This window comes from Artemia sp. Qi Xiang Cuo, chromosome 2 (genome assembly GCF_049724085.1).
Source record: "Artemia sp. Qi Xiang Cuo chromosome 2, ASM4972408v1, whole genome shotgun sequence".
Taxonomy (NCBI): Eukaryota; Metazoa; Arthropoda; class Branchiopoda; order Anostraca; family Artemiidae; genus Artemia; species Artemia sp. Qi Xiang Cuo.
Window position 1 is genome coordinate 49,434,989 of NC_142795.1, and position 26,126 is coordinate 49,461,114.

Here is a 26,126-nt window from a genome sequence, read left to right on the forward strand (position 1 = left end):
ACAGAAGAAAACTGCAATGCTTCAATTGTCAGAAGTATGGACATACGGAAAGAGATTGTCTAAAAAAAGGAAGTCCTGTATGTCTGTGCAAATAAACATCAAAGCAAAAATTGTCCATTGAAGCGACAGTCCAAGGAAGAGTGATTTATCAGCTACAAGTGTGCTAATTGAGGACAAAATCACTCTTCAACATCATTAATGTGTCCAGTTAGAAGAGAAAATAAGGAGGTGCTTGCAGTTGCAGAGAAGTATGCAATTGTTTCTAAAAGAGCAAAAACAACATTTAGAAGTTATGCACAAGCATTGCAATCATCCCTAAATCCGGAAAAGACTCTTTTAAATAGAACCACCATTAAACTACAACAGAGAATCCTGTATGATACTGCCAGAAAAATAGTTATTGGATTGTTGATTACTCCTGGATTGTCGGAAATCGGAAAACTACCTTTAAACGAAAAAGTAGATAGACTGTGCCAGATGGTAGAACAAATGAAGTTGGGAAAGATTAATCAAAGTGAAGTTTCAACAGCATGCCAAACATTGGATATATTGAGAAATCCAACAGAACCCTAATGCCTAATGTCCTTAATGTCCAGGAATCTTGGCTTAAACCCACGGTAAAAAACATATTTAAAGGTTATAGTGTAAAAAAAAATGACAGGACGCCTAGAAACAAAGGTGGAGTGTGAATTGGAATAAGGCCAAAGCCAAGGTGAAGATGCTGTAGAAGCAATTGGAATCAAACTATATTTGAGAAACATTAACCATATAAATCTTATATATGCATATAACCCAACTGAAAAGAGCATTAACCTTGGACAAGAAATGGGAGGACTGACACAAAATATTCAAGCAAGTGAGGACATAGTAATGATGAATGATTTTAATGGACATAGCAAAGTATGGTTTAAATGTAATATTCGAAATAATTCTTGAACTAGTATAGAACATTACTAGACTTGCAATTCTATTTTTTTGGCAACCCCAGCTGGACTACCTACCAGGAAAAATCCCTTCTCAAGATTTCCTTATTTATGTTGTCATGGTATGCTATTGACTGACCATTTCTTAATTCTCTTTTTAGTTGCCAGGTTGAACCTCATTCTCATCTCCACAGGAGAGACAGCCACAATTGATTTAGTATTTTGTAATCCCGGATGTATGCCAAACTGAATGTGGAGTGTGTAAAAGAAAGTTTACTTATCAGTAATCATTACCAAATAATATGAACTTATGCGAGGTGAAGCCCTCCTGCAGACCAGCCATAGAAAATATTTCAGAAAGAAAAATGTAAATTGGAATGAACTTTCAAGAACATATGAAGGTTTTGATATACAGTCAGTCATGGAAGAAGAGGGGGATCTCAATAGAAAAATTAAGCTGTTTTAAGGCAAAATAGTAAAATAAGCTAAAACAAAAATTCTCTACAAAGAAGTGAAGTACCGAAAAGGAAGTATCTGGTGGAATGAAAATTATTCAAAGGCTAAATATGAGTTGAAAGTTTCACGAAGAAGATAGAACCTGGTGTTAAATCTAAATAATTATATAGAATACAACAGAGCAAATACTTTATTTAGAAGTTCTGTTCTAGCGGCAAAGAGGGAAACATGGAATAAATTTATAAAGAAGATGAATAATGCCAATACAAATTATAGAAGCAAATCACGTGCTTCTATGTATCATAGATACAAATCATATGCTTTATTCAGAAGATCTATTCTAGAGGCAAAGAGGGAGACATGGAAGAAATTTATAAAGAAGATGAATAATGGCAATACAAATCATAGAAGTAACCCCGACTCATCACATTTGGAAATGAGACAATTATTGAAGAGGATCAAAAGGTGGAAGCAGTTGCTATATATAGGCTGTCCAATGTTTGTAAATAAAGACCCTAATGTAGTAAGGATCTAGGGACAGACCGAAGAGCAACATAACTAGGAAAACTAGGACGAGAAGAACAATGCAGTTAACCATTCAAGACCATTCACCAAACAAGAATTGGAAGAAACTGTTAAGCGTTTATCAAATACTTCCCTGGACCAGACGAAGTTTCAACTCAATTTGTGAAAGCCCTGCCTGACAGATTGAAAAATTTTCTACTAGAAATATTGAATGAAGCATGGACCCAATTTGGATCCATGGATCTTCTACATATTAGAAATTATGGTGACGCAATAATGCTTCCAAAACCTAGTAAAGATGCATCTAAAATGGAGAGTTAAAGATATGTTACACTTTTACTAGTCCTTGGAAAGATCATGGAAAGGATGGTGAAGAAGCGTCTGGAATTTATTTTGGAAAATGATAAATTCTATAAAAATATTCAGTGTGGATTCAGAAAAAATAAGAGAACTGAAGATTGCCAAATTGTTTGAAACAAGAAGCTTTATTTGCCATTCAAAATGGCTGGATTATGTTGACATTATTATTGGACATTGAAGGCGCTTTTGACAATATGTTACATATAAAGATGATTTCAGGAATTATGGACGCAAATATAAAAGCTCAGATGTTGACATTCCTAAAGGATTATTTACATGATAGAAAAGTTAAACCCAGGATTTATTGTCGGAAACAAGAGTATTACCCGAAAGAGGAGTCAGAGATAGGTCCTGACATGTTTAATATTTGGTCATATGACATCCCAATAAATGTAAATGAAGATGGTGCTATAATGCTTTCTGATGATAATAATCCTTGGCAGTGGCGAAAGATCATACCATTTTATGTAGAATGCAAATTGTGTGATAAGGAGATTAGAAAAATTGGTGAAGGTTGCCGGTCTGAATTTTTCTGCTTCTAGAACGAAGGCATTTATGTTCACGAGGAGGAGGCTAGAAAACGTACCACGGCTGATGCTGATTGAAAATCCGATTGTGTATTTCAATGAAGAAAAAGTTTTGCGGATATATCAATGATGATACATTAGCCTGGAAATCCCATATTATGAATCTTCACATGTTGGAAAAGGATCAACATAATGAGAAATCTAACTTATAAGCCTGGTGGCCTACCTCCAGAATTCCTGCTTCGATATTTTTGAAAATATATATATTGCCTAAGATTCATCGTTCTGTAATATATGGAACGGCCTGCCAACCTACACTAGCAAAGTTGAATGTAATTCCAGGTTGCAATAAGGATTGCATACAGAGCAAGACGTAATCGTTTCTACTAACAGAGATTGGTTGACCTGGGGACAAGAAGAAAGATAAGAACAGTTAAAAATTTTGACTGTTGAAAAAAACCATCCCACGAAGTCCAAGATAATCAAACGAGGCTGTCTGATCACCAAAAACAATAAAAATGCGAGGAAGCAGCTTAATTGTTTTGAAGCTGGAATAGAAATTTTCAAAAAATTTAGGAATTAAAGTGGAATTGTTCGAAAAGTTGAGAGTTGAAGAAATGAGGGAACCTCCACCATCGATTGGTAAAAAGATAGATTACATTTGAAATTTTCCCAGAGCATGTTTTTGAATGCAAATATATCTTTCCAAATTATGTTAAATCGATTTTGTGTAGGTCTTGTTATAATATTTTCTGATGGGTCTAAAACAGATAAAAGAATTTATACCATGCACTAGGTGGATACGACAAGGGTGAGGAAAATGAAGAAATCATGTGTGAAATTAATTGTGGATTCTGAAAAGTATTGTGAATTATCCCTTATGAAGAACAACGAGGCGGCAAATTGAGTAATTACAAAGCAGTTCCTTTGTCATAGCAGCGGGAAGAGAAATCCATCATCATCATCAAGTGGTCATTACTACATACAAGAATAATACTGCTGCGGTTAAGGTAGGAAATGCGGTTAGTAGCTTTTATCGTACTAAATCCGGAGTTAAGCAGGGTTATGTTCTATTCCCATTTATTTGGATTATTGTGATGGACTTAGTCGTAAGGAGCATAGGAAAGGCAATGGGAGACCATGGAATCCAATCGGGAAGAAAAACTCTCCGGGATTTAGATTATGACTTAAGCATCCTTGTTGAAAATGTTAGCATGAACTTCTAGAGGTTTTGCGAGTTCAAGGTGCTAGAAAAGGTTTGAAAATTAATGATTAGAAGACTAAGTCGCTAAGGCTAGACTTACTTGACTTAGGTCTCCTGCCGTGTGCTACTTGGCGTAGAGAGTGACATCTGCCTCTTCCATCCACTTCGGTCCATTGCAAAAGTTTGCGCTTCACTTGGCCTGATGTATGCCATCGCTAGGAACTTGGATACGCTGTCGGACCATCGCTTCTTTGGTCGGCCACGAGGTCGCTTCCAACCGGCTTTGACAGGGTCAAAATCAAAGATCATCTTTGCAGGTAAGTGCGGCGGCATTCGAAGTAGATGCCCAAACCACCGTAAGGTACGCTCGGCTGCTTGGGTAGAAAAACGGGACTGCTTGGTGAGATGGAACAGCTTCTTGTTACTCAAGAAGTCGACCCACCGAAGACCTTCTATCCTTCTCAGACTCCTCGACTGGAATCTGTCGATAGCTATTAAGGTTGCGGCTGATGCTTGCCATGTCTCAGCTCCATAAAGCAGCAGGGAACCGACGAGGGCGTTGGAAATTTGTAATTTAGTTGAACGACTGATATTCGGTTTTCGCCAGAGGTTATGGTTCAACCTGCCCATGGCAGAAGACGCCTTGGATAGCCTTGCTTGAATCTCGCGGAGAAGGGAGCCATCTGAAAAAATCGCGGATCACAGGTAGGTAAACTTTTGGACAACTTCTATGCTAGTTATTGCGACCAGACTGACTGCAGAAATGACAGCAGGAGAAGACGATCCTATGGGCATAATTATCGTTCTGTTCCAGTTTATCTGCAGTCTCACAATTGCGGCCTCTTCTCGTAAGATTTGAAGCGCTTCCAGCAACTGATCTATGGAGTCCGCTAGAATTGCCAGGTCGTCAGCAAAATTAGCATCTGAGATGACGCGATCTCCAAACTTAAGTCCAAAGTTGAGACTTGAAGTCGTCTTTGTAATAATGTAGTCCATGATGATATTGAAGAGCTCTGGGGCCACTGCACATTCTTGACGCACCCCTGTCGTGATTCGGAAGAATGGGCTGCGCCGGCCATTAACTTGAACACAGCTCTCTGTGTCATGATGTAAAGTTTTGAAGAGTCTGCAGTATTTCTCGGGGAGGCCAGTCGATACTAAAATCTTCCAAAGTGCCTTTCGGTCCACTGAGTCAAACACAGCGCGGAAGTCAACGTAGGCAAAAAAAGCCTTCTGGTGGAACTCCGTGACTTTTTCTATTGTATGTCTAATCGTGAAAATCTGCTTGATAGTGGAACGGTCCGACATAAAAGCAGCTTGTTCAGGTCGGCAAATCCCAAAAACTATATTCCGACAGCGGTCGAGCAGGACCACTGAGAAAGGTTTTCCTGGAACTGACAGGAGGGTTATTCCACGGTAATTTGAGCAGTCATTTCTGGAGCCTTTCGTTTTCCATAAGGGAATGATGACACCTTTCCGCCAATCTTCAGGAATTGTCTCAGTTTACCAAATTCTGGAGAACAGAGGGTGGAGAAACACGAGCATTGTAGGACAGCATATTTCAGAAGTTCAGAGCTTAAGGCACCGATACTAACAGCTTTGTTAATCTTGAGCCTTTTAACTGCGTTTCGAATTGCTGAGGGGCCGAAAGGCTCACATGGAGGAACATCTGCTTCAGGCCTTTGACTGGTAGATTGGCTGGGACTATTATTTTGAGAGACAGACGGGCTAGTATTATTTGAGAGCGAGCAGAAGTGGTCCTTCCACTTCTAAAGACAAGTTCTTTCATCAGAGACAAGTGTCCCTTCTAGGGATAGGACAGATCCTAATGCGGTAGTTTTATCCTTCGTAGGATCTCGGAGATGCTTGAAGAGGCTACCCAAGTCTGTCTTTTTTGCTGCTAATTCAATTTCATCAGCTTTCCTTGTAACAAACTGAGTTCGATCCCGGTGAATGAGACGGTTTCGCACTCCATTAAACCTCCGATAAGTGATCATGTCCCCAATGAGTCTTGCCCTCCGTCTTTGCTCTATAACCTCCAGCGTTTCATTTGTTAGCCAAGATTTCTTTGCAAAACCTCTCTTACCAAGCACCAATTGTGCTGCTTCGCTTGTCTACGATTTAAAGTACTGCCAGGCGTCTTCACTGCTGCTAAGGGCGCCAAGGAGCTTGAAGCGATTTGATACTTCAATACTATACTTCAGGCGAGTATTTGGCTCCTGGAGTTTCCCAACGTCTGCAGTAACTAGACTTCTTTCTGATCGTTGTGGTTGAAGGTGAGATGGACTTCAGCACACACAAGCCTGTGATCTGCGTTCCCAAGCTCAGCTGACCTGTAAGTTCTGCAGTTCTTCAGCGATGATCTCTAACGTTTAGACATAATAACGTAGTCGATCATCTTTTTTGTGCAACCGTCAATACTATACCACGTGTACTGGTGGACGGTTTTGCGTTGAAAGTAGGTGTTTGCGATGAGTAGGTGAAGGGATCGGTATACTTTAAGTAGGCGAAGGCCATTGTCGTTAAGTGGGTCGGGAGAATCAGGGCCAATTGTGCTAGCCAAACGTCCGTATCATCACGCACTGTTGCATTGAAGTCACCAAGAAGTACAGTTATATCGTGGGGAAAAACTGTCGTAAGACATCTGGTCAGAGCAGAGCTCTTCCTTGATTTTGTTGTCTGAATCGTTGGTCGTACCATAGCACACGACAATAGTCATTTTACCATGTTTGTGTCCAAAGCGGGCCTTCATTAGTCTGTCTGATACGGCTTCATGCAAGAGTAATGCCTTTCTTGCGAGACTGTTTAGCGCAAGGCCAAAACCATTCCTTCTCGTGCTCCCTCCAGACCAGAGCAACAAGTGATTGTTGTCTAATTTCTCTGCTCTGCTTCCGATAAGATGGGGTTCTGTGAGACCAGCAATCGCCACTTTATTCTTATGGAGCTATACGGAGAGTAGGTTCTTTGATGCGGGTGCATTGAGTGTCAAAACATTCCAGGTTTCTATCCAAAGCCCCCTTTGGTCCAGGAGATATAGTCTGTCAGTCTTTCTAACGTCGTCAGCATGTCCGTTGACACGCGATGGTCGAGATCTTAAAAGGAAGTCCAGATCCAAGGCTATTTTGTCACTTTTCGTAGGAAGTTATTTCAGGTGGCGGGTTGCTGGCCCAACCGACCCTAGGCCTGGAATCTGATTAGAGCCAGGTTAAACCTAGATACTAAGATTCCTGGGGTGGGCTCCACCCGGCACAAGAGGTTGCGGCCACCCTGATCGGAGTGTTTAGTTAGGGGAAACCCCATATCCAGAGGCACGTGGAATAGATTATCTAAGGCTAGGAATAAGTGAAAATGAAAAGGTGACGCTGGGTAGCGAAAAAATGGATCAACTGGACAACTTTACTTACCTTGGTAGTATTAATAGTAAAGACGGCGGGTGCTGTGAAGATGCTAAAAGTGGAATAGCCAAGGTCGTATCCAGGGGGGGGGGGTTATGGTTTTTGAACCCTTCCCCCAAATAAAAATGTTTATCAAATGATAATATCAAATGATCGTATATCAAATAATGTTTATATCGATAACACTGGAGGTTATAGAGCAAAGATGGAGAGCAAGACTCATTGGGGACATGATCACTTATCGGAGGTTTAATGGAGTGCGAAACCGTCTCATTCACCGGGATCGAACTCAGTTTGTTACAAGGAAAGCTGATGAAATTGAATTAGCAGCAAAAAAGAAAGACGTGGGTAGCCTCTTCAAGCATCTCCGAGATCTTACGAAGGATAAAACTACCGCATTAGGACCTGTCCTATCCCTAGAAGGGACACTTGTCTCTGATGAAAGAACTTGTCTTTAGAAGTGGAAGGACCACTTCTGCTCGCTCTCAAATAATACTAGCCCGTCTGTCTCTCAAAATAATAGTCCCAGCCAATCTACCAGTCAAAGGCCTGAAGCAGATGTTCCTCCATGTGAGCCTTTCGGCCCCTCAGCAATTCGAAACGCAGTTAAAAGGCTCAAGATTAACAAAGCTGTTAGTATCGGTGCCTTAAGCTCTGAACTTCTGAAATATGCTGTCCTACAATGCTCGTGTTTCTCCACCCTCTGTTCTCCAGAATTTGGTAAACTGAGACAATTCCTGAAGATTGGCGGAAAGGTGTCATCATTCCCTTATGGAAAAGGAAAGGCTCCAGAAATGACTGCTCAAATTACCAATTAGCATCTGAAATGACGCGATCTCCAAACTTAAGTCCAAAGTTGAGACTTGAAGTCGTCTTTGTAATAATGTAGTCCATGATGATATTGAAGAGCTCTGGGGCCACTGCACATTCTTGACGCACCCCTGTCGTGATTCGGAAGAATGGGCTGCGCCGGCCATTGACTTGAACACAGCTCTCTGTGTCATGATGTAACGTTTTGAAGAGTCTGCAGTATTTCTCGGGGAGGCCAGTCGATACTAAAATCTTCCAAAGTGCCTTTCGGTCCACTGAGTCAAACACAGCACGGAAGTCAACGTAGGCAAAAAAAGCCTTCTGGTGGAACTCCGTGACTTTTTCTATTGTATGTCTAATCGTGAAAATCTGCTTGATAGTGGAACGGTCCGACATAAAAGCAGCTTGTTCAGGTCGGCAAATCCCAAAAACTATATTCCGACAGCGGTCGAGCTGGACCACTGAGAAAAGTTTTCCTGGAACTGACAGGAGGGTTATTCCACGGTTGTCTTGTTACCCCATCAGTTGAATCATAGACCTAATTCTTCTTCCCAAAATTATTTAAAACTACGATGATACCAATCTTGTAGAAACAAACTAAAATCTCGTTTAGGGTTCTTTTCAATCATACCAGGATAAGTACTTTCTCACTGATCACATTTGTCAAAGTGACAATTGGAGCATAGTTGCTCTCTAGGGCGAGAGTCACAAATCTCCTCAAGACATGGATTACAGCCTTTAATCTGTCCTGTATATCCTCTATGTAATTTACACGGATTGCATAATTTGCACTTTTCATTATACTCATCAATAATTGTACAATTCTCACATGATGCCCAACTGCCAAGAGTATACATACATAGTGGATATGTATAGAACATTTTTTGGTTTCTGTTGTCAACTCTTTCACGGCTAAAAAGAAACTGATCCATGTTCGATAAATTCAGAGGGGGGATTGGAGAGAAAGGAGTAACTCTGTGACCTTACATAACCTGTTTTGAAGGGACTCATCTACATAGTATCTATGGCAATGTTTTCAAAAGTATATCCACGACATTATTCTGCTTTGTTTCAATTAATATATCAATAAATTGAGTAAAAGTATTTGAGTCACGTCGTAAAAGCTTCATACAATAGTCCAACGGGGGAGAATCCTTCCTCATTATATTGTCAAGTGTTCCCTGAGAAAATATCTTCTGTTGAAGAGATAGATCAAGAAAATCGTCATCTGGAATCAAAAATTTTTCCATAATCACAAGATTGACTTAATTCTCTCTTTCTCAAATTCATTCATTTCTCAATCCTAATACTCTCACTGCTGACTCTAGGCTAACCATGATTCGCTCTACATCAAGAATATTCGATAACCTACTTTAAAAAAATCTAACAAAAAGAAAGGGGTTATTTTCGATTTCAGATCAATTTTATTGTGTGTGTGAGCATAATTACAACAATAATATATTAGACATATATAATTACCGTTATAATTTATTGTCTTCTATGTACTTCACTATTGCATTTAAAGCGCTTTGAAGTTTATGGTTATGTGCTATATCAACTTTTGCAGCGAAGCATAATTGGTCCTCCAATTTAAATTTACTCAAAGATAACACATATCTTACATATACTTCTTCCCATTCAAGACAAAGTCGAGATCCTCTTGTGATTTCTGCCGCAATGTTTGGTGCTCTTGTATCATTGCTGCTACTGCTACCAGCTCCTCTATCAACTTCAAATAGTGTAGACGTTCCACTTATCATTGCAAATATATATCTTGCCAAATAAATAAACGAGTATTGTCAAACTGTTCTCACTCCTTGAATTCTATTCTCACACCAATATCAACTATACTGACAATCCTTCCTTATATTAGTTGCGCTTTCTAATACCTCTTTGGGGCTATTGCTCAAATCTAATGCTTAAATTCCAGGGAGTCTGGTGATGTAACACCCGGTAGGCCCATAGATCAAGAAGTTTTGTGTTAGGCAGGGCGGGAGACGAATCCAAAGGCATCATCGATTCTATGCCTGGCCTGAAACAGTTCCGTGTCAATTATTCATATTTTATTTCTTATATTAGTGTTTTTTTGTTCATTTACAAAACTAAACAATAGAAAATTCAAAGGACTTCCGACTCAGGAAGGCATTCTTGATTTTTACTTGGGTGCAGGTTTCACTTGCATTTACACTAATTCATCGAGCAAAAAAGCCTATGAAAGTCTTTTAAAAAAAGATATATATACATATATATATATATATATATATATATATATATATATATATATATATATATATATATATATATATATATATATATATATATATTTATATATATATATATTATATATATATATATATATATATATATATATATATATATATATATATATATATATATATATATATATATTATATATATATATATATATATATATATATATATATATTTTATAACCCATCAAAAATACAAAGCCTGACTGTGGGGTATAATAAAAAGAAAGAAAATGAAAGACAAAAAAACATACAAAAACAGGAGCAAATATGTGCAAATTGACACTCAATAAACCAAACTATTATGAAAATTAAGCCACTCCAAAGGTTGTAAACCTCTTTAAATGTATCATACAAATAAATAATACAATATAAAAAAATAATAGTAACCCAGCAAAAAAAAATAATAAATAAATAAAAAAGGAAAATAGCATTAAAACAAAAATCCATCCAAGGGTGATTTGACGGATAAACTGTAGTCTTGGAAAAAAGCTTATCTGCAGTATCAAGAGGATCTGTCAAGTTGTATCTCTCCCGCAGTCCACCATTCCTAGTCCAAGGAGGAACCTGTATAAGAAACTTTAAATATTTAAAATAGGCCCTCCTGATTTCTATTTTATCCGATTAGTTAAAAATGTCCCAGGAAGGAACCAGGTATAGAACATGAGGGAGAGAAACAGGATTATATACTTTTACAAGGTGACGTTTGCCAAATTTCAGCTGTGATCCAACTGCACCAGCATACGCATTACGGATCTTAGGTACGGTTTGGGCAATAAGTAATTCCCGAGTTGAATTTAGATATGTACCAATAGGCAAACCAAGGTACGCAAGCTCCTGTAGTAGTAAAACATAAGAATCACCCAGATTTACTCTTATCAGGGGTTTCAGAACGGTTCAAATTAAATAATATTAAATTAAAATAAAATTAAATTAAATAATGCATACACAATAATGTATTTATTTTGTCGTCACTTATAACGACAAGGAATACAAGGATAACAAAACAAAATGTTATCTTGACGGATTTATGGTTGCCTAATTTTTTACCCTGTTTATTTATTTGAAAGATGTCTCCAAAACCTTGGGCAAAGAATACATTTGGCTGGGCACGTGCAGAAGTTCTAGGGGCTTTGATCAATTCCGTGTTTTTGATTGCCCTGTGTTTCTCAATTCTTGTGGAATCAGTTAAAAGGTTAGTACAGACTTATTATTTGATTGAGTTAGATAACTGATAGTGGTAATGCATTGTGTTTTCTTTTATTATTATTAATCAAAAAACTTTTTGCACAAAATAAGTTTTAAAAAAAAGTAAATAACTCCATTAAACCAAAAATGAACAAAAATAGAATCAAATAATCTACCTAGCATACAACTACCACGAATCAGTATCAATAAATAAATGAAACCCAAAACAAACAGAAATTAAAATGAGTCAAACTAAAAATGAGCCGAAATTAATCTGAGTAGGGTTCTAAACCCTATGCTCTCTAAAAGCCAGAATATAATTTGTACTTTACTGAAAAAATGTGCATTGTCAGTTTAATATACATATGCTGATATTTATTCCTTAAAATCTTAATTAATTTTTGTTTTCTTAAAGTTAAATGTGAAAACATTCAAAATAATCTTTTTTCAGTAAAGTACAATTTATATTCTGGGTCTTAGAAAGCATAGGGTTTAGAACCCTACTCAGATTAATTTCTGCTCGTGCTGAGTTTGACTTATTGTAATTTCTGTTTGTTTTGGGTTTCATTGATTTATTGATATTGGTTTGTGGTAGTTGTATGCTTGGTAGATTATTTGATTCTTTTTTTGTTCATTTTTGTTCGATGAAATTCTTTACTTTTTTTTGAAAAAGATATTTTGTGCAAAAAGTTTTTTTTGATTAGTCTCTTTTCGTTTTATGCTGCCCTAGTCTTGTTCAGAGGGAAAAATTGAGGCACTTCTGAAATTCAGCAGCCACCCTTTCCATAAAAAACTTTTAACATACACTGGAACTAGTTTAAAACCCTTGTCTCTAATATGTGGGGTGTGTTTCAACCCCTAAAGCCTTGTTTTAGAATACTTAAACTATTTTGAATAGAATGGCTATCTCAAAACTTATATTAAATGAGAGGATACCTGCCCTCTGATCACTTTGACTCTTAAAAAGAGCAGTAGAGCGTCTGATTACCAATCTAATAAGCCCCCTTTGAAGTTTATATGACCACACTTTCTATAAAAAAAACAACTATATGTCCCCAGGGCACAACTTACAACCCTTGTCCTGAGGTTTTTTTTTTATTCTCAGACATAATTTCCAGACCTTTCTGATAGGCTTAACAAAATGGCTATATGAAAATTTTGATTGGAAGTGTTTTAGGAAATGAAAGGCGTGGAAGGAGACATTTGACCTCTGATTACTTTCGACTAATGAAAAAGGCACTGTTCCTCTCAATTTCCAATCGATAAGCCCTTTTTGAAGCTTCTACGATAAAACTTTCTATAAAAACGTTATATGCACCAAGGGCATAACTTACGACCCTTGTCATGAGGGCTATGGGGGGAGGGTTGTCATCCTCAAAGACAGAATATCCAGATTTTTCAACTACGTTGAACAAAATGGCCATATCAAAATTCTTATCCGAAATGTTTGGAGAAATGATGGGCGGGGGGCGGCGATTCTCCCTCTGATTACTTTCGACTATTAAAAACGGCACTAACCCTTTCAATTGCCAATTGAGTGAACCCTTTTTGAAGTTTCTGCGACAACACTATCTAAAAAACTTATATGGCCCCAGGGCATAATTTTCAACTACGTTGAACAAAATGGTTATCTCGGAGTTTTGATTGGATGTATTTGGGAAAAGGGTGGGGGTGAGAGGGAGGTTAGTTGCTATCCAATCAGTTTTGCTATTAAAAAGGGAACTACCCATATCGATATCCAATCGAATGAGCCCATTTTGAAGTTTCTATGACAAAGCTTTCCATAAAAACCTTACCTGTCCCAGGGTGGGCGTGAGAGGTGGGTTAGTTGTCCTTCAGTCATTTTCGACTATTGAAAAGGGCACTGGCCCTTTCAATTTCCAATCGAATGAGCTCTTTTTGAAGTTTCTATGACGGCTGTTTCTATAAAAACCTTATATGCCCCCAAGGTATAACTTACCACCCCGGGGGGGGGGGGTTATCATTTTCAGAGACCTAATTTCAAGAAATTTCAACTACGTTGAACAAAATAGATATCTCAAGATTTTGATTAGATGTGTTTGGGGAAATTGTGCTTGTGAGAGGGGTGGTTAGTTGCCCTCCAATCACTTTCGACTATTAAAAAGGGCACTAGCCCTTTCAATTTTCAATCAAATGAGTTTTTTTGAAGTTTCTACGAAAACCCTTTCTATAAAAACCTTATATGCCCACAGGGCATAACTTACAACCCTTGCCCTGAGGGGTTTGGGGGTTAGTGATCATCAAAACCATAATTTCTAGAACTTTCAACTAAGTTGAACAAAATGGCTACCTCAAATCTTAATTGAATGTGTTTGGGGAAATGGTGTGCGGAGAGGGGGGGGGGGTAGTTGCTCTCTATTCACTTTCGACTATTAAAAAGGTCACTGGCCCTTTCAATTTCCAATCCATAGAGCCTTTTTTGAAGTTTCTACGACAACACTTTCTATAAAAACTTTATATGCCCCCAGGGTAGGCTATAACTTAAAACCCTTGCCCCGAGGGTTCTGAGGGGGTTGTCATCCTAAAAGACCGAATTTTCCGAACTTTTAACTACGTTGAAGAAAACGAATATCTAAAAATTTTGATTGCATGTGTTTGGGGAAATTATGGGCGTGAGAGGGGGGTTAGTTGCCTTCCAATCAACTATTAAAAAAGGCACTAGCCCTTTCAATTATCAATCGAATGAGCCCTTTTTGAAGTTTTACGACAACGCTTTCTATAAAAAAGTTTTACGGCAACGCTTTCTATAAAAACCTCATTTGCCCCCAGGGCATAACTTACAACCCTTGCCCTTAGGACGGTGGGGGGGGGGGGTTGTCAAATAAATAATTTCCAGAACTTTCAACTACGTTGAAAAAAATGGCTATCTCAAAATATTGATTATACGTGTTTGGGAAAACGGTGGCCGTGAGAGGGGGGTTAGTTACCCTCCAATTACTTTCGAATATTATAAAGGCCACTAGCCATTTCAATTTCCAATGGAATAAGCCCTTTTTGAAGTTTCTACGACAGTGCTTTCCCTAAAAACTTTATATGCCCCCAAGGCATAACTTACAACCCTTGCCCTTAGGGCTGTGGGAGGGAGGTTGTCATCCTCAAAGAACAAATTTCCAGAACTTTCAACTACGTTGAACAAAATGGCTATCTAAAAATTTTGACTGTATGTGTTTGGGGAACAGGTGGGCGTGAGAGGGGGGTTAGTTGCCCTCCAGTCACTTTTGACTGTTAAAAAGGGCACTAGCCCTTTGAATTTTCAATCGAATTTCTACGACAACCTTTTCAAGTTTCTACGACACAGCTTTCATAAAAACCTTATATATCCCAAGTGTATAACTTATAACCCTCGCCTTGAGGGCTTTGAGGGGGTTATCATTCTGAAAGACCTAATTTCCAGAACTGTTAACAACGTTGAACTAAACGGCTATCTCAAAATTTTGATTGGATATATTTGGATAAATGGTGGGCCTGGAAGGGGTGTTAGGTGCCTTCCAATCACTTTCGACTATTAAAAAGGGCACTAGCCATTTCAATTTCCAATCGAATGAGCCCCATTTGAAGTTTCTATGACAACACTTTCTATGAAATCCTTATATGCCCCCAGGCTATAACTTACAACCCTTGCCCTGAGGGTTGTGGGGGGGGGGGGGGTTGTCGTCCTCAAAGACCTAATTTTCAGAACTTTCAACTACGTTGAACAAAATAACTATCTCAAAATTTTGATTGGACGCGTTGGGGGAAAAGGTGGGCGTGAGAGGGTGTTAGTTGCCCTCCAATCACTTTCGACTATTAAAAAGGGCATTGGCCCTTTGAATTTCCAATCGAATGAGCCTTTTTTGAAGTTTCTGCGACAACGCTTTCTATAAAAATCTTATATGCCACAGGGCATAACTTACTACCCTTGCCCTGAGGGCATTGGGGGGGGGGGTGTCATCCTTAAAGATCTATTTTCCAGAACTTTCAACTATGTTGAACAAAATGGCTATCTAAAAATTTCATTGTATGTGTTTGGAGAACAGGTGGGCGTGAGAGGGGGGTTAGTTGCTCTCCAATCACTTTCGACTGTTAAAAAGGGCACTAGTCCTTTAAATTTTCAATCGAATTCGGCCTTTTTCAAGTTTCTTTGGTACAGCTTTCAATAAAAACCTTATATGCCCCAAGGGTATAACTTATAACCCTTGCCCTGAGGGTTTCTGAGGGTTTTATCATACTCAAAGACCCAATTTCCAGAACTTTCAACTACGTTGAATAAAATGGCTATCTCAAATTTTTTATTGGATGTATTTGGATAAATGGTGGGCATAGAAGGGGTGTTATTTGCCTTCCAATCACTTTTGACTATTAAAAAGGGCACTAGTCATTTCAATTTCCAATCAAATGAGCTTCCTTTGAAGTTTCTACGAAAACGCTTTTTTTGAAAAGCTTATATGCTCCCAGGGTATAACTTACAACCCTTGCCTTGAGGGTTGTGGAGGGAGGGGGTTGTCATCCTCAAAGACCTAATTTTCAGAACTTTCAACTACGCTGAACAAAATGACTATCTGAAAATTTTGATTTGATATGTTTGGGGAAAAGGCGGGCGTCAGAGGGGGTTTAGTTGCCTTCCAATTACTTTCGACTATTAAAATGGGCAGTAGCCCTTTGAATTTCCAATCAAATGAGAGTAGTATTGGTACAATTAAAGGTACGAGACAGATAGGAAATTACTGTGTACAATTAAAGGTACGAGACAGGTATGAAATTACTGTGCACAATTAAAGGTACGAGAAAGGTAGGAAGTACTGCAGCACAATGACCAGATTCAGCCTACAATGAAAATTTGTGCTGTTCACGAAACCATGGTTTTGGTGTTAAATAACATGTTTTCTGAAAGAGTCACGGCCGTTCACATATCTAATGTTAAACATGATTCTTCATTATGGTATGATTATAGGCGTTGACAGAAATGAAAATGGTAAACCATCTGAGGGAATGCTAACTCTTATTCAGAGATGCATATATTTTTTTTTTATTTGGGTGATTCTCAACTATGTTCGGTATAATACACAACTACCATTTGAAAAATGTTGTTAGATCCCCTACTCTAACCCCAAGGACCCCCTCCCCCAACTTTTTGCCCCTCCCCCAACTCCTGCCCCTATACCCCTCCACCCTCCACAACCCCCTGCTAACTCCCCCCCCTCAAAACCCGCTCCTTCCGACCCCCCCCCCCACTTTTTTTGCCGTTTTTTAAATTTTTTTTTTACATCTCTTAGAATGTCATGGTCCATACTTAAAACACAAAAAATTCACATTTAATATTTTCCAACTTCAAAATGGGAATGATATAGATGTGTGTGTCGCGACTTTACTATTAGAGAAATAATGTTTGAAGTGACCACTTTTTTTTTCTTTTCTTTTTTTTTGCCGTTTTTTTTAACTTTTTTTACATCTCAGAATGTCATGATCCATACTTAAAAAACAAAAAAATTCCCATTTAATATTTTCCAACTTCAAAATGGGAATGATATAGATGTGTATGTCGCGACTTTTACTATTAGAAAAATCATGTTTGTAGTGACCACTTTTTTTTGACAGTTTTTTTTCAACTTTTTTTACATCTCTAAAACATATCAGAAAAATAGAATGACACTTTTGATTTAAATTTTAAAACATATTCTTGTGTATACTATTGATGAGGAATGATGATTCTCTTTCAAGATTTTTATCATGAAAAACAAACTATTTTTTTATAGGATTTCCCAGAGCTCCCCCTACCCGTTAAGAAGACAAGGAGGGGTGAAGCGACAACGAAACTAAACTATAAACTCTAACTAAAACTCTAAGATAAGACTCTAAGCTACAACTCTAAACTCTAAACTAAAACTCTTAACTAAAACTAAACTACAACTCTAAGATAAGACTCTAAGAGAGCTCCCAGGGCCCCACCAGGGCCCCAAAGGGCCCCCAACTTTTTTGCCCCCATATTTTAATACTTTTTTATTTGCGAATTTGAGACACAGAAGGGTCCCCCTCAATCTCAACTTTTTGGCTCCCCCCCCCCCCGACCGAATATATCTTTTCAGAACAAGTTCTTTACGTAATGTCCTTCCAAAACCAATTTTACAAGTTGAACTACTCAGATTTTTCACCCAAAACTTTGCTTTACGACTTTTTCCATACCCCAACACCAAGCAATACATTCAAAAGGCTTTATTATATTTATTCAGAACAAGTTCTTTACGTAATGTCCCTCCTAAACTAATTTTACAATTTGAGCAACTCATCTTTTTCACCCGCAACTTTACATTACGACATTTTTACATACCCCAACATCAAGCAATACTTTTCAAAAGGCTTTATTATATTTTTCAGAACAAGTTATTTATGTAATGTCATCCCTAAACCAATTTTACAACTTGAACTACGCATCTTTTTCACCCGCAACTTTACTTTAGGATTTTTTGAATGCCCCAACATCAAGCAATACTTTTCAAAAGGAATTTCAGAACAAGTTCTTTACGTAATGTCCCTCCTAAACCAATTTTACAAGTTGAGGTACTCATCTTCTTCACCTGCAACTTTTCTTTACGGCTTTGAGCTTACCCAACATCAAGCAATACTTTTCAAAGGCTTCATTATATTTTTTCAGAACAAGTTCTGTACGTAATTTCCCTCCTAAACTAATTTTACAAGTTGAAGTACTCATCTTTTTCACACACAACTTTACTTTATGCTTTTTTGAATACCACAACACCAAGCAATATTTTCAAAAGGGTTTTTATATCTCTTCAGAAAAATTTCTTTTCTTAATGTCCTCCCTAAACCAATTTAACAAGTTGAAGTACTCATCTTTTTCACCCACAACTTTACGGCTTTTTGCACATCCCAACACCAAGCAATTCAGCTATTCCATCATTTCAGAACAACTTTTGTACGTAATGTCCCTCCTAAACAAATTTTACAAGTTGAAGTACCAATCTTTTTCACCCACAACTTTACAGCTTTTTGAATGCCTCAACTTTACTTTATGACTTTTTGAATACCCAAACATCAAGCAAAACTTTTCAGAAGGAATTTCAGAACAAGTTCTTTACGTAATGTCCCTCCTAAACCAATTTTACAAGTTGAAGTAATCATCTTCTTCACCCGCAACTTTTCTTTATGGCTTTTTGAATGTCCCAACATCAACCAATACTTTCAAAAGACATTTCAGAACAGGTTTTTTTCTTAATATCCTCCCTAAACCAATTTTACAAGTTGAAGTACTCATCTTTTTCACACACAACTTTACTTTATGCCTTTTTGAATACCACAACACCAAGCAATACTTTCAAAAGGCTTTTTATATCTCTTCAGAAAAAGTTCTTTTCTTAATGTCCTCCCTAAACCAATTTTACAAGTTGAAGTACTCATCTTTTTCACCCACAACTTTACTTTACGGCTTTTTGCACATCCCAACACCAAGCAATTCAGCTATTCCATCATTTCAGAACAACTTCTGTACGTAATGTCCCTCCTAAACCAATTTTACAAGTTGAAGTACCAATCTTTTCACCCACAACTTTACTTTTTAGCTTTTTGAATGCCTCAAAACCAAGCAATACTTTTCAAAAGGCATTTCAGAACAAGTTCTTTTCTTAATGTCCATCCTAAACCCATTTTACAAGTTGGACTACCCATCTTTTTCACCCACAACTTTACTTTACTGCATTTTGAATACCCCAACACCAATGAATACTTTTCAAAGGTATTTCAGAGCAAGTTCTTTTCTTAATGTCCCCCCTGAACCAATGTTACAACTTGGAGTACTCATCTTTTTCACCCACAACTTTACTTTACAGCTTTTCCAATGCCCCAAAACCAAGCAATACTTTTCAAAAGGCATTTCAGAACAAGTTCTTTTCTTAATGTCCCTCCTAAACCCATTTTACAAGTTTAGGGACCCATCCTTTTCATCCACAACTTTACTTTACAGCTTTTTGAATACCTCAACACCAAGTAATACCTTTCAAGGGCATTTCAGAACAAGTTCTCTTCTTAATGTCCCTCCTAAACCCATTTTACAAGTTGAAGTACCCATGCTTATCACCCACAACTTTACTTTACAGCTTTTTGAATACCCAAACACCAAGCAATGGTTTTCAAATGGTATTTCAGAACAAGTTCTTTTCTTAATGTCCATCCTAAACCCATTTACAAGTTTAAGTACCCATCTTTTTCACCCACAACTTTACTTTACAGCTTTTTGAATTCCCCAGCACCAAGCAATACTTTTCAAAAGGTATTTCAGAACAAGTTTTTCTCTTAATGTCCATCTTAAACCCATTTTACAAGTTGAAGTACCCATCCTTTTCACCCACAACTTTACTTTACAGCTTTTTTGAATACCCCAACACCAAGCAATACTTTTCAAAGGCATTTCAGAACAAGTTCATTTCTTAATGTCCCTCCTAAACCCATTTTACATGTGGACGTACTCAGCCTTTTCACCCACAACTCTACTTCACAGCTTTTTGAATACCTGAACACCAAGCAATACTTTCAAAAGACTTTAATATTTTTTCAGAACAAGTTCTTTTCTTAATGTCTCTCCAAAACCCATTTACAAGTTGAACTACTCATCCTTTTCGCCCACAACTTTACTTTACAGCTTTTTGAAATACTCCAATACCAAGCAATACTTTCAAAAGGCTTTTATGTCTTTTCAGAACAAGTTCTTTTCTCAATGTCCATCTTAAACCAATTTTACAACTTGAAGTACTCATTCTTTTCACCCACAACTTTACTATATGGCTTTTTGAATACCTTAGGAGGGACATTAAGAAAAGAACTTGTTCTGAAATACCTTTGAAAAGTATTGTATAAAGTAAAGTTGCGGGTGAAAAAGATGCGTAGTTCAAGTTGTAAAATTGGTTTAGGGATGACATTACATAAATAACTTGTTCTGAAAAATATAATTAAGCCTTTTGTAAAGTATTGCTTGATGTTGGGGTATTTAAAAATGTCGTAATGTAAAGTTACGGGTGAAAAAGATGAGTAGTTCAACTTGTAAAATTGGTTTAGGAGGGACATTACGTAATGAACTTGTTCTGAAAAAATATAATAAAGCCTTTGAAATGTATTGCTTGGTGTTGGGGTATGCAAAAAGTCGTAAAGTAAAGTTGTGGGTGAAAAGGATGAATACTTCAACTTGTAAAATTGGTTTAGGGACATTACGTAAAGAACTTGTTCTGAAAAAATATAATAAAGTCCTTTTAATGTATTGCTTGGTGTTGGGGTATGGAAAAAGTCGTAAAGTAAAGTTTTGGGTAAAAAAGATGAGTAGTTCAACTTGTAAAATTGGTTTTGGAAGGACATTACGTAAAGAACTTGTTCTGAAAAGATATATTCGGTCGGGGGGGGGGGGGGAGCCAAAAAGTTGAGATTGAGGGGGACCCTTCTGTGTCTCAAATGTGCAAATAAAAAAATATTAAAATATGGGGGGCCAAAAAGTTTGGGGGCCCTTTGGGGCCCTGGTGGGGCCCGGGGAGCTCTCTCAGAATCTTATCTTAGAGTTGTAGTTTAGTTTTAGTTTAGAGTTTAGAGTTGTAGCTTAGAGTCTTATCTTAGAGTTTTAGTTAGAGTTTATAGTTTAGTTTAGTTGTCGCTTCGCCCTCCTTGTTTTCTTAACGGGTAGGGGGAGCTCTGGGAAATCCTAAAAAAATAGTTTGTTTTTCATGAAAAAATATTGAATGAGAACCATCAGTCCTCATCAATAGTATGCACAAGAATATGTTTTTAAAATTTAAATCAAAAGTGTCATTCTATTTTTCTGATATGATTTAGAGATGTAAAAAAAAAGTTGAAAAAAAAAGTTAAAAAAAAACTAATAGTAATTTTTGTTTAAGTAATACTTATTTTTCTAATAGTAAAAGTCACGACACACATCTATATCATTCCTATTTTGAAGTTGGAAGATATTAAATGTGATTTTCTTGCGTTTAAGGTATGGATCATGACATTCTAAGAGATGTAAAAAAAAGTGGTCACTATAAACATTATTTCTCTAATAGTAAAAGTCGCGACACACACATCTATATCATTCCCATTTTGAAGTTGGAAAATATTAAATGTGAATTTTTTGTGTTTTAAGTATGGATCATGACATTCTAAGAGATGTAATACATAGTTAAAAAACGGAAAAAAAGTGGGGGGGGTCGGAGGGAGGGTGGTTTGAGGGGGAGGTTATCAGAGGGTTGGGGAGGGGGCGGGGTTTAGGGGCAGGAGTTGGGAGGGAGGGGGTTCTTGGGGTTGGGGTAGGGGACCTAACAACACTGTTCAAATGGTAGTTGTGTATTATACCGAACACAGTTTAGAATCACCCAAATAAAAAAAAAATTATGTATCTCTAAATAGGAGTTAGCATTCTCTCAGATGGTTTACCATTTTCATTTCGGTCATTGCCTATAATCATACCATAATGAAGAATCATGTTTAACATTAGATATGTGAACGGCCATGACTCTATCAGAAAACATGATATTTAACTCCAATCCCATGGTTTCGTGAACAGCACGAATTTTCATTGTAGGCTGAATCTGGTCATTGTACTGTAGTAATTTCCTACCTGTCTCGTACCTTTAATTGTACACAGTAATTTCCTACCTGTCTCGTACCTTTAATTGTACACAGTAATTTCCTACTTGTCTCGTACCTTTAATTGTACCAATACTACTAATGAGTCCTTTTTTGAAGTTTCTACGACAACGCTTTCTATAAAAATCTTATATGCCCTCAGGGCATAACTTAGAATCCTTGCCCTGAGGGCTGTGGGGGGAGTGTCTTCCTCAAAGACATAATTTCTATCTGGAAATCAACTACTTTGAACAAAATGGCTATATCAAAATTTTGGTTGAATGTGTTTGAGGAAATGGTGGGCGTGGAAGGGGTGTTAGTTGCCTTCCAATCACTTTCGACTATTAAAAAGGGCACTAACAATTCCAATTTCCAGTCGAATGAGCCCTTTTCGAAGTTATCTGCGACAACTCCTTCCATACCAAGTGCCCGGATCTAGAACGAAAAAAATAATGAAGTGTGCCAACATCGTTCTTTACTTAGGCAGCGCGATTGCGCTGCCTATGATTGTCATAATCAAAGTACTTAAATATAATGTATAGCAACAAATGCTAAAATTTGATCAGCGATCATAATAAAACACTTAAATGAAACACCAAATTAACCAAATAATAGTGCTTAATACTTGGAAAAAAGGTCATTAAAAAAACACATTTAACATTTGGAACAAACACTTAAATGAAACATTACATTTACATTATGCTTGGATTTTTTTTTTTTTTTTTTTTTTTTTTTTTTTTTTTTTTTAGTTAACAAAATTTCCAGATACCTCGCTATTCTTCTATAATTTTTTAGTGGCCATATACCTAGAAAGAATTGTTTTCTACCTTCAAACTAGCCAAATACTTTACCCCTTCCCCCTATGTGCAAATATTTAGCCCAAATTATATATTTTCCATATATTCTGTCCCGCTATACTTTACCCCCCCCCCTAATATGTAAATTTTTAACCCAGATATATTTCTAAAGTAACGAAGAAACTAACGAAAAAATCGGTGTATTCTCGAATTTTACACAGCGTAAACATGAGTGAGTGGCACATAATACACAAGCATCAAAATTCCTTCCTCCCACTAAAATTAAAAAAAATAAAGCTCAAATTCAATTCTCAAATTTGGAAAGCCTTATTTTCCACAAGAGGTATTTTCCACGAGGGGGGGGGGGGTAAACGCTGGCCACCACTAAATCCATACCACAAACCCCTCCTTGGGTATTTTCCGGGGGGAGGGGTAAACTCATAGAACCGGATTTAGTGGTCAGTGATCTGCTAGGAATGTAGTTGCAAACCATGAAATGGGTTGACTTCCATTCCCTTTTCAATGAAAACGCTTAACAAGCTTAAAAACTAAGTGAATGATTTACAAAAATAGTGAATTATCAGACAAAAATCAAGCTAAAAATCGCTCAAATTTTCGCGGTTAATCGTAATTTTTTGGCGTGGTAGAAAAAACAGCATTTGTTAAGAATTACCGTAGTCAGTCTGAACAAAGACAGGTTCTCAACATAATCATATAGAAGCTACAGAACTATAGCTGAAAATAATGATCGATAAGGACTTGAACCCTTTTCATTATTAAATAAAAAAAACAAGTTTTTTAAAGCGAAAGTAAGGAGCGACATTAAAACTTAAAACGTACAGAAATTATTCCGTATATGAAAGGGGCTGTCCCCTCCTCAACGCCTCACTCTTTACGCTAAAGTTTTTATTGTTTAAAAAAATAAAGTTGTGAGACAGAGTCAAACTTTTGCGTAAAGAGCGAGGCGTTGAGGAGGGGACAGCCCCTTTCATATAAGGAATAATTTCTGTACGTTTTAAGTTTTAATGGCGCTCCTTACTTTCAGTTTAAAAAACTTGTTTTTTTTATCTAATTTCTGATCGTTTTTTAGTTAATGCAGCTTTTATTTTGGCTCACCGTCATTGAATAAGTAAACAAAATTTGCATAAAAAATTGACTTTTCTTTTGTTAAATGGCTGTTTCTAAATTTGGTTCTGACGTAATTTACAAATTAACTTACGTAACGAACTTCTATATTCTTATATTTTTCTTCTGGCAAAAAATACAAAGTTGCAGATTTTTGCAGATATGAGCTTGAAACCTATGTAATAGGGTTTTCTGATACGCTGAATCTGACGGTGTGATTTCCATTAAAATTCTTTCGCTTGTAGGGGATTTTCCCCCCCCCTCTTTAAAAAATCGGGTAAATTTTCTCAGGCTCGTAGCCTTTGATTAGCCTTTGAGCAATACTAAACTTAATAAAATTTATATATTTAGCATCAGCATTATAAACCCATTCTTTTCATACATTTATTGACATCAAAATTCCGTTTTTAAAAGTTTCGATTACTATTGAGCCGTATTGCTTGTTTTTTTATTGTTTGTTTTATTACGTATATGTTATTACGTATATGAGGGGGTTCTCCTCTTTGTCAATACCACGCTCTTTACGTTAAAAGTTGAAAAAATTTTAATTCACAAACCGCTGAATCACAAAGGCCGTTTAATTAGAATAGATAGCTCTTTTGAAAGCACTAAGAAAACTGTAGCGTAAAGAGCGAGGTATTGACTTGGGGGAGAACCCCCTCCTATACGTTATAATTTCTGTTCGTTTTAAGTTCTAATGTTGCTTCTTACTTTCAGTTGAAAAAACTTGTTTTTTTTAAATTTAATTTCTGAGCGTTTTTTAAATAATGCTTGGAAATCCGGCGCCCCCTTCATAGAAATGTCCCTTACCCCCAAGAAACCTCCTCCACGGAAAGATTCTCCCGTGTAACCCCCTCCTCTAGCCCCCCCCCTCCAGAAAAAAATCCTTCCTGAAAATGTCTTTATACTTCCCAATAACCAATAAATAATGCTGGCAAGTCCGGCGCCCCCTTCATGGTAATTGCCCTTCCCCCATGAAAACTTCCTTCATGGACAGATCCTCCAAAATGACCCCTGACCCACCCACCTCCACTACCAGAAAAAAACCCTCCTGAAAACTTCTGTATACTTCCCAATAACCAATACTATATGTTAACATTGGGTGAAGTTTATAACTTTTAGCCCTCCCCCCGGGGACTTTAGGGGATTAAGTCATCCTCAAAGATATAGTTATCATATTTTTCGACCATGCTGAACAAAATGGCTATCTCAAAATTTTGAACGGGTGGCTTTAGGAAAAAAATGAGCGTGGGAGAGGCCTAGTTGCCCTCTATTGTTTTAGTCACTTAAAAACGACACTAGAACTTTTAATTTTCGTTCGAATGACCCGTCCCACAATATTCTAGGACCACTGGGTCGATACGATCACCCTTGGGAAAAAAAAACAAACAAACAAACAAATAAACACGCACCCGTGATCTTTCTTCTGGCAAAAAATGCAATATTCCACATTTTCGTAGATAAGAGCTGGAAACATCTACAGTAGAGTTCTCTGATACGCTGAATATGATGGTGTGATTTTCATCAAGGTTCTATAACTTTTAGGGGGTCTTTCTCCCTTTTTTTGAAAATCAGCCAAATTTTCTCAGGCGCTTAACTGTTGATGTGTAAGACTAAACTTGACAACAGTTATATATTTGAAATTAGAAATGAAATCTAATTCTATTGATGTATCTATTGGTATCAAAAACCCGTCTTCTAGAGTTTTGGTTGCAATTGAGCCGGGTCGATCCTTACTTACAGTTCGTTACCACTAACTGTTTGATGCTTTAAAGTCTAAAGCTCTACTAACGGAACTACGACCGTTCTCTTAATCCAATTTAATCTACTGGCTTTTGTAGGATCATACTTGCGTATCTTACGGCCCTTTTCCCAGGTACTATGGAGGGTCATGTCATCACCCAAAGCACAGTTAATCGACCTTATTCAGCA

At 37.3% G+C, this 26,126-nt stretch overlaps 1 protein-coding gene across 2 annotated transcripts in view; it reads left to right on the top strand.

Annotated features, from left to right (window-relative positions):
• ZnT63C (solute carrier family 30 member 1) overlaps positions 1-26,126 on the top strand; it is a 179,567-nt gene that overhangs the window by 18,822 nt on the left and 134,619 nt on the right. For both annotated transcript variants that reach the window (XM_089108153.1, XM_089108154.1), the window contains exon 3: positions 11,541-11,665. In XM_089108153.1, coding sequence (XP_088964279.1) covers positions 11,541-11,665 — 125 coding nt within the window. The remainder of the gene's footprint in view (positions 1-11,540; positions 11,666-26,126) is intronic.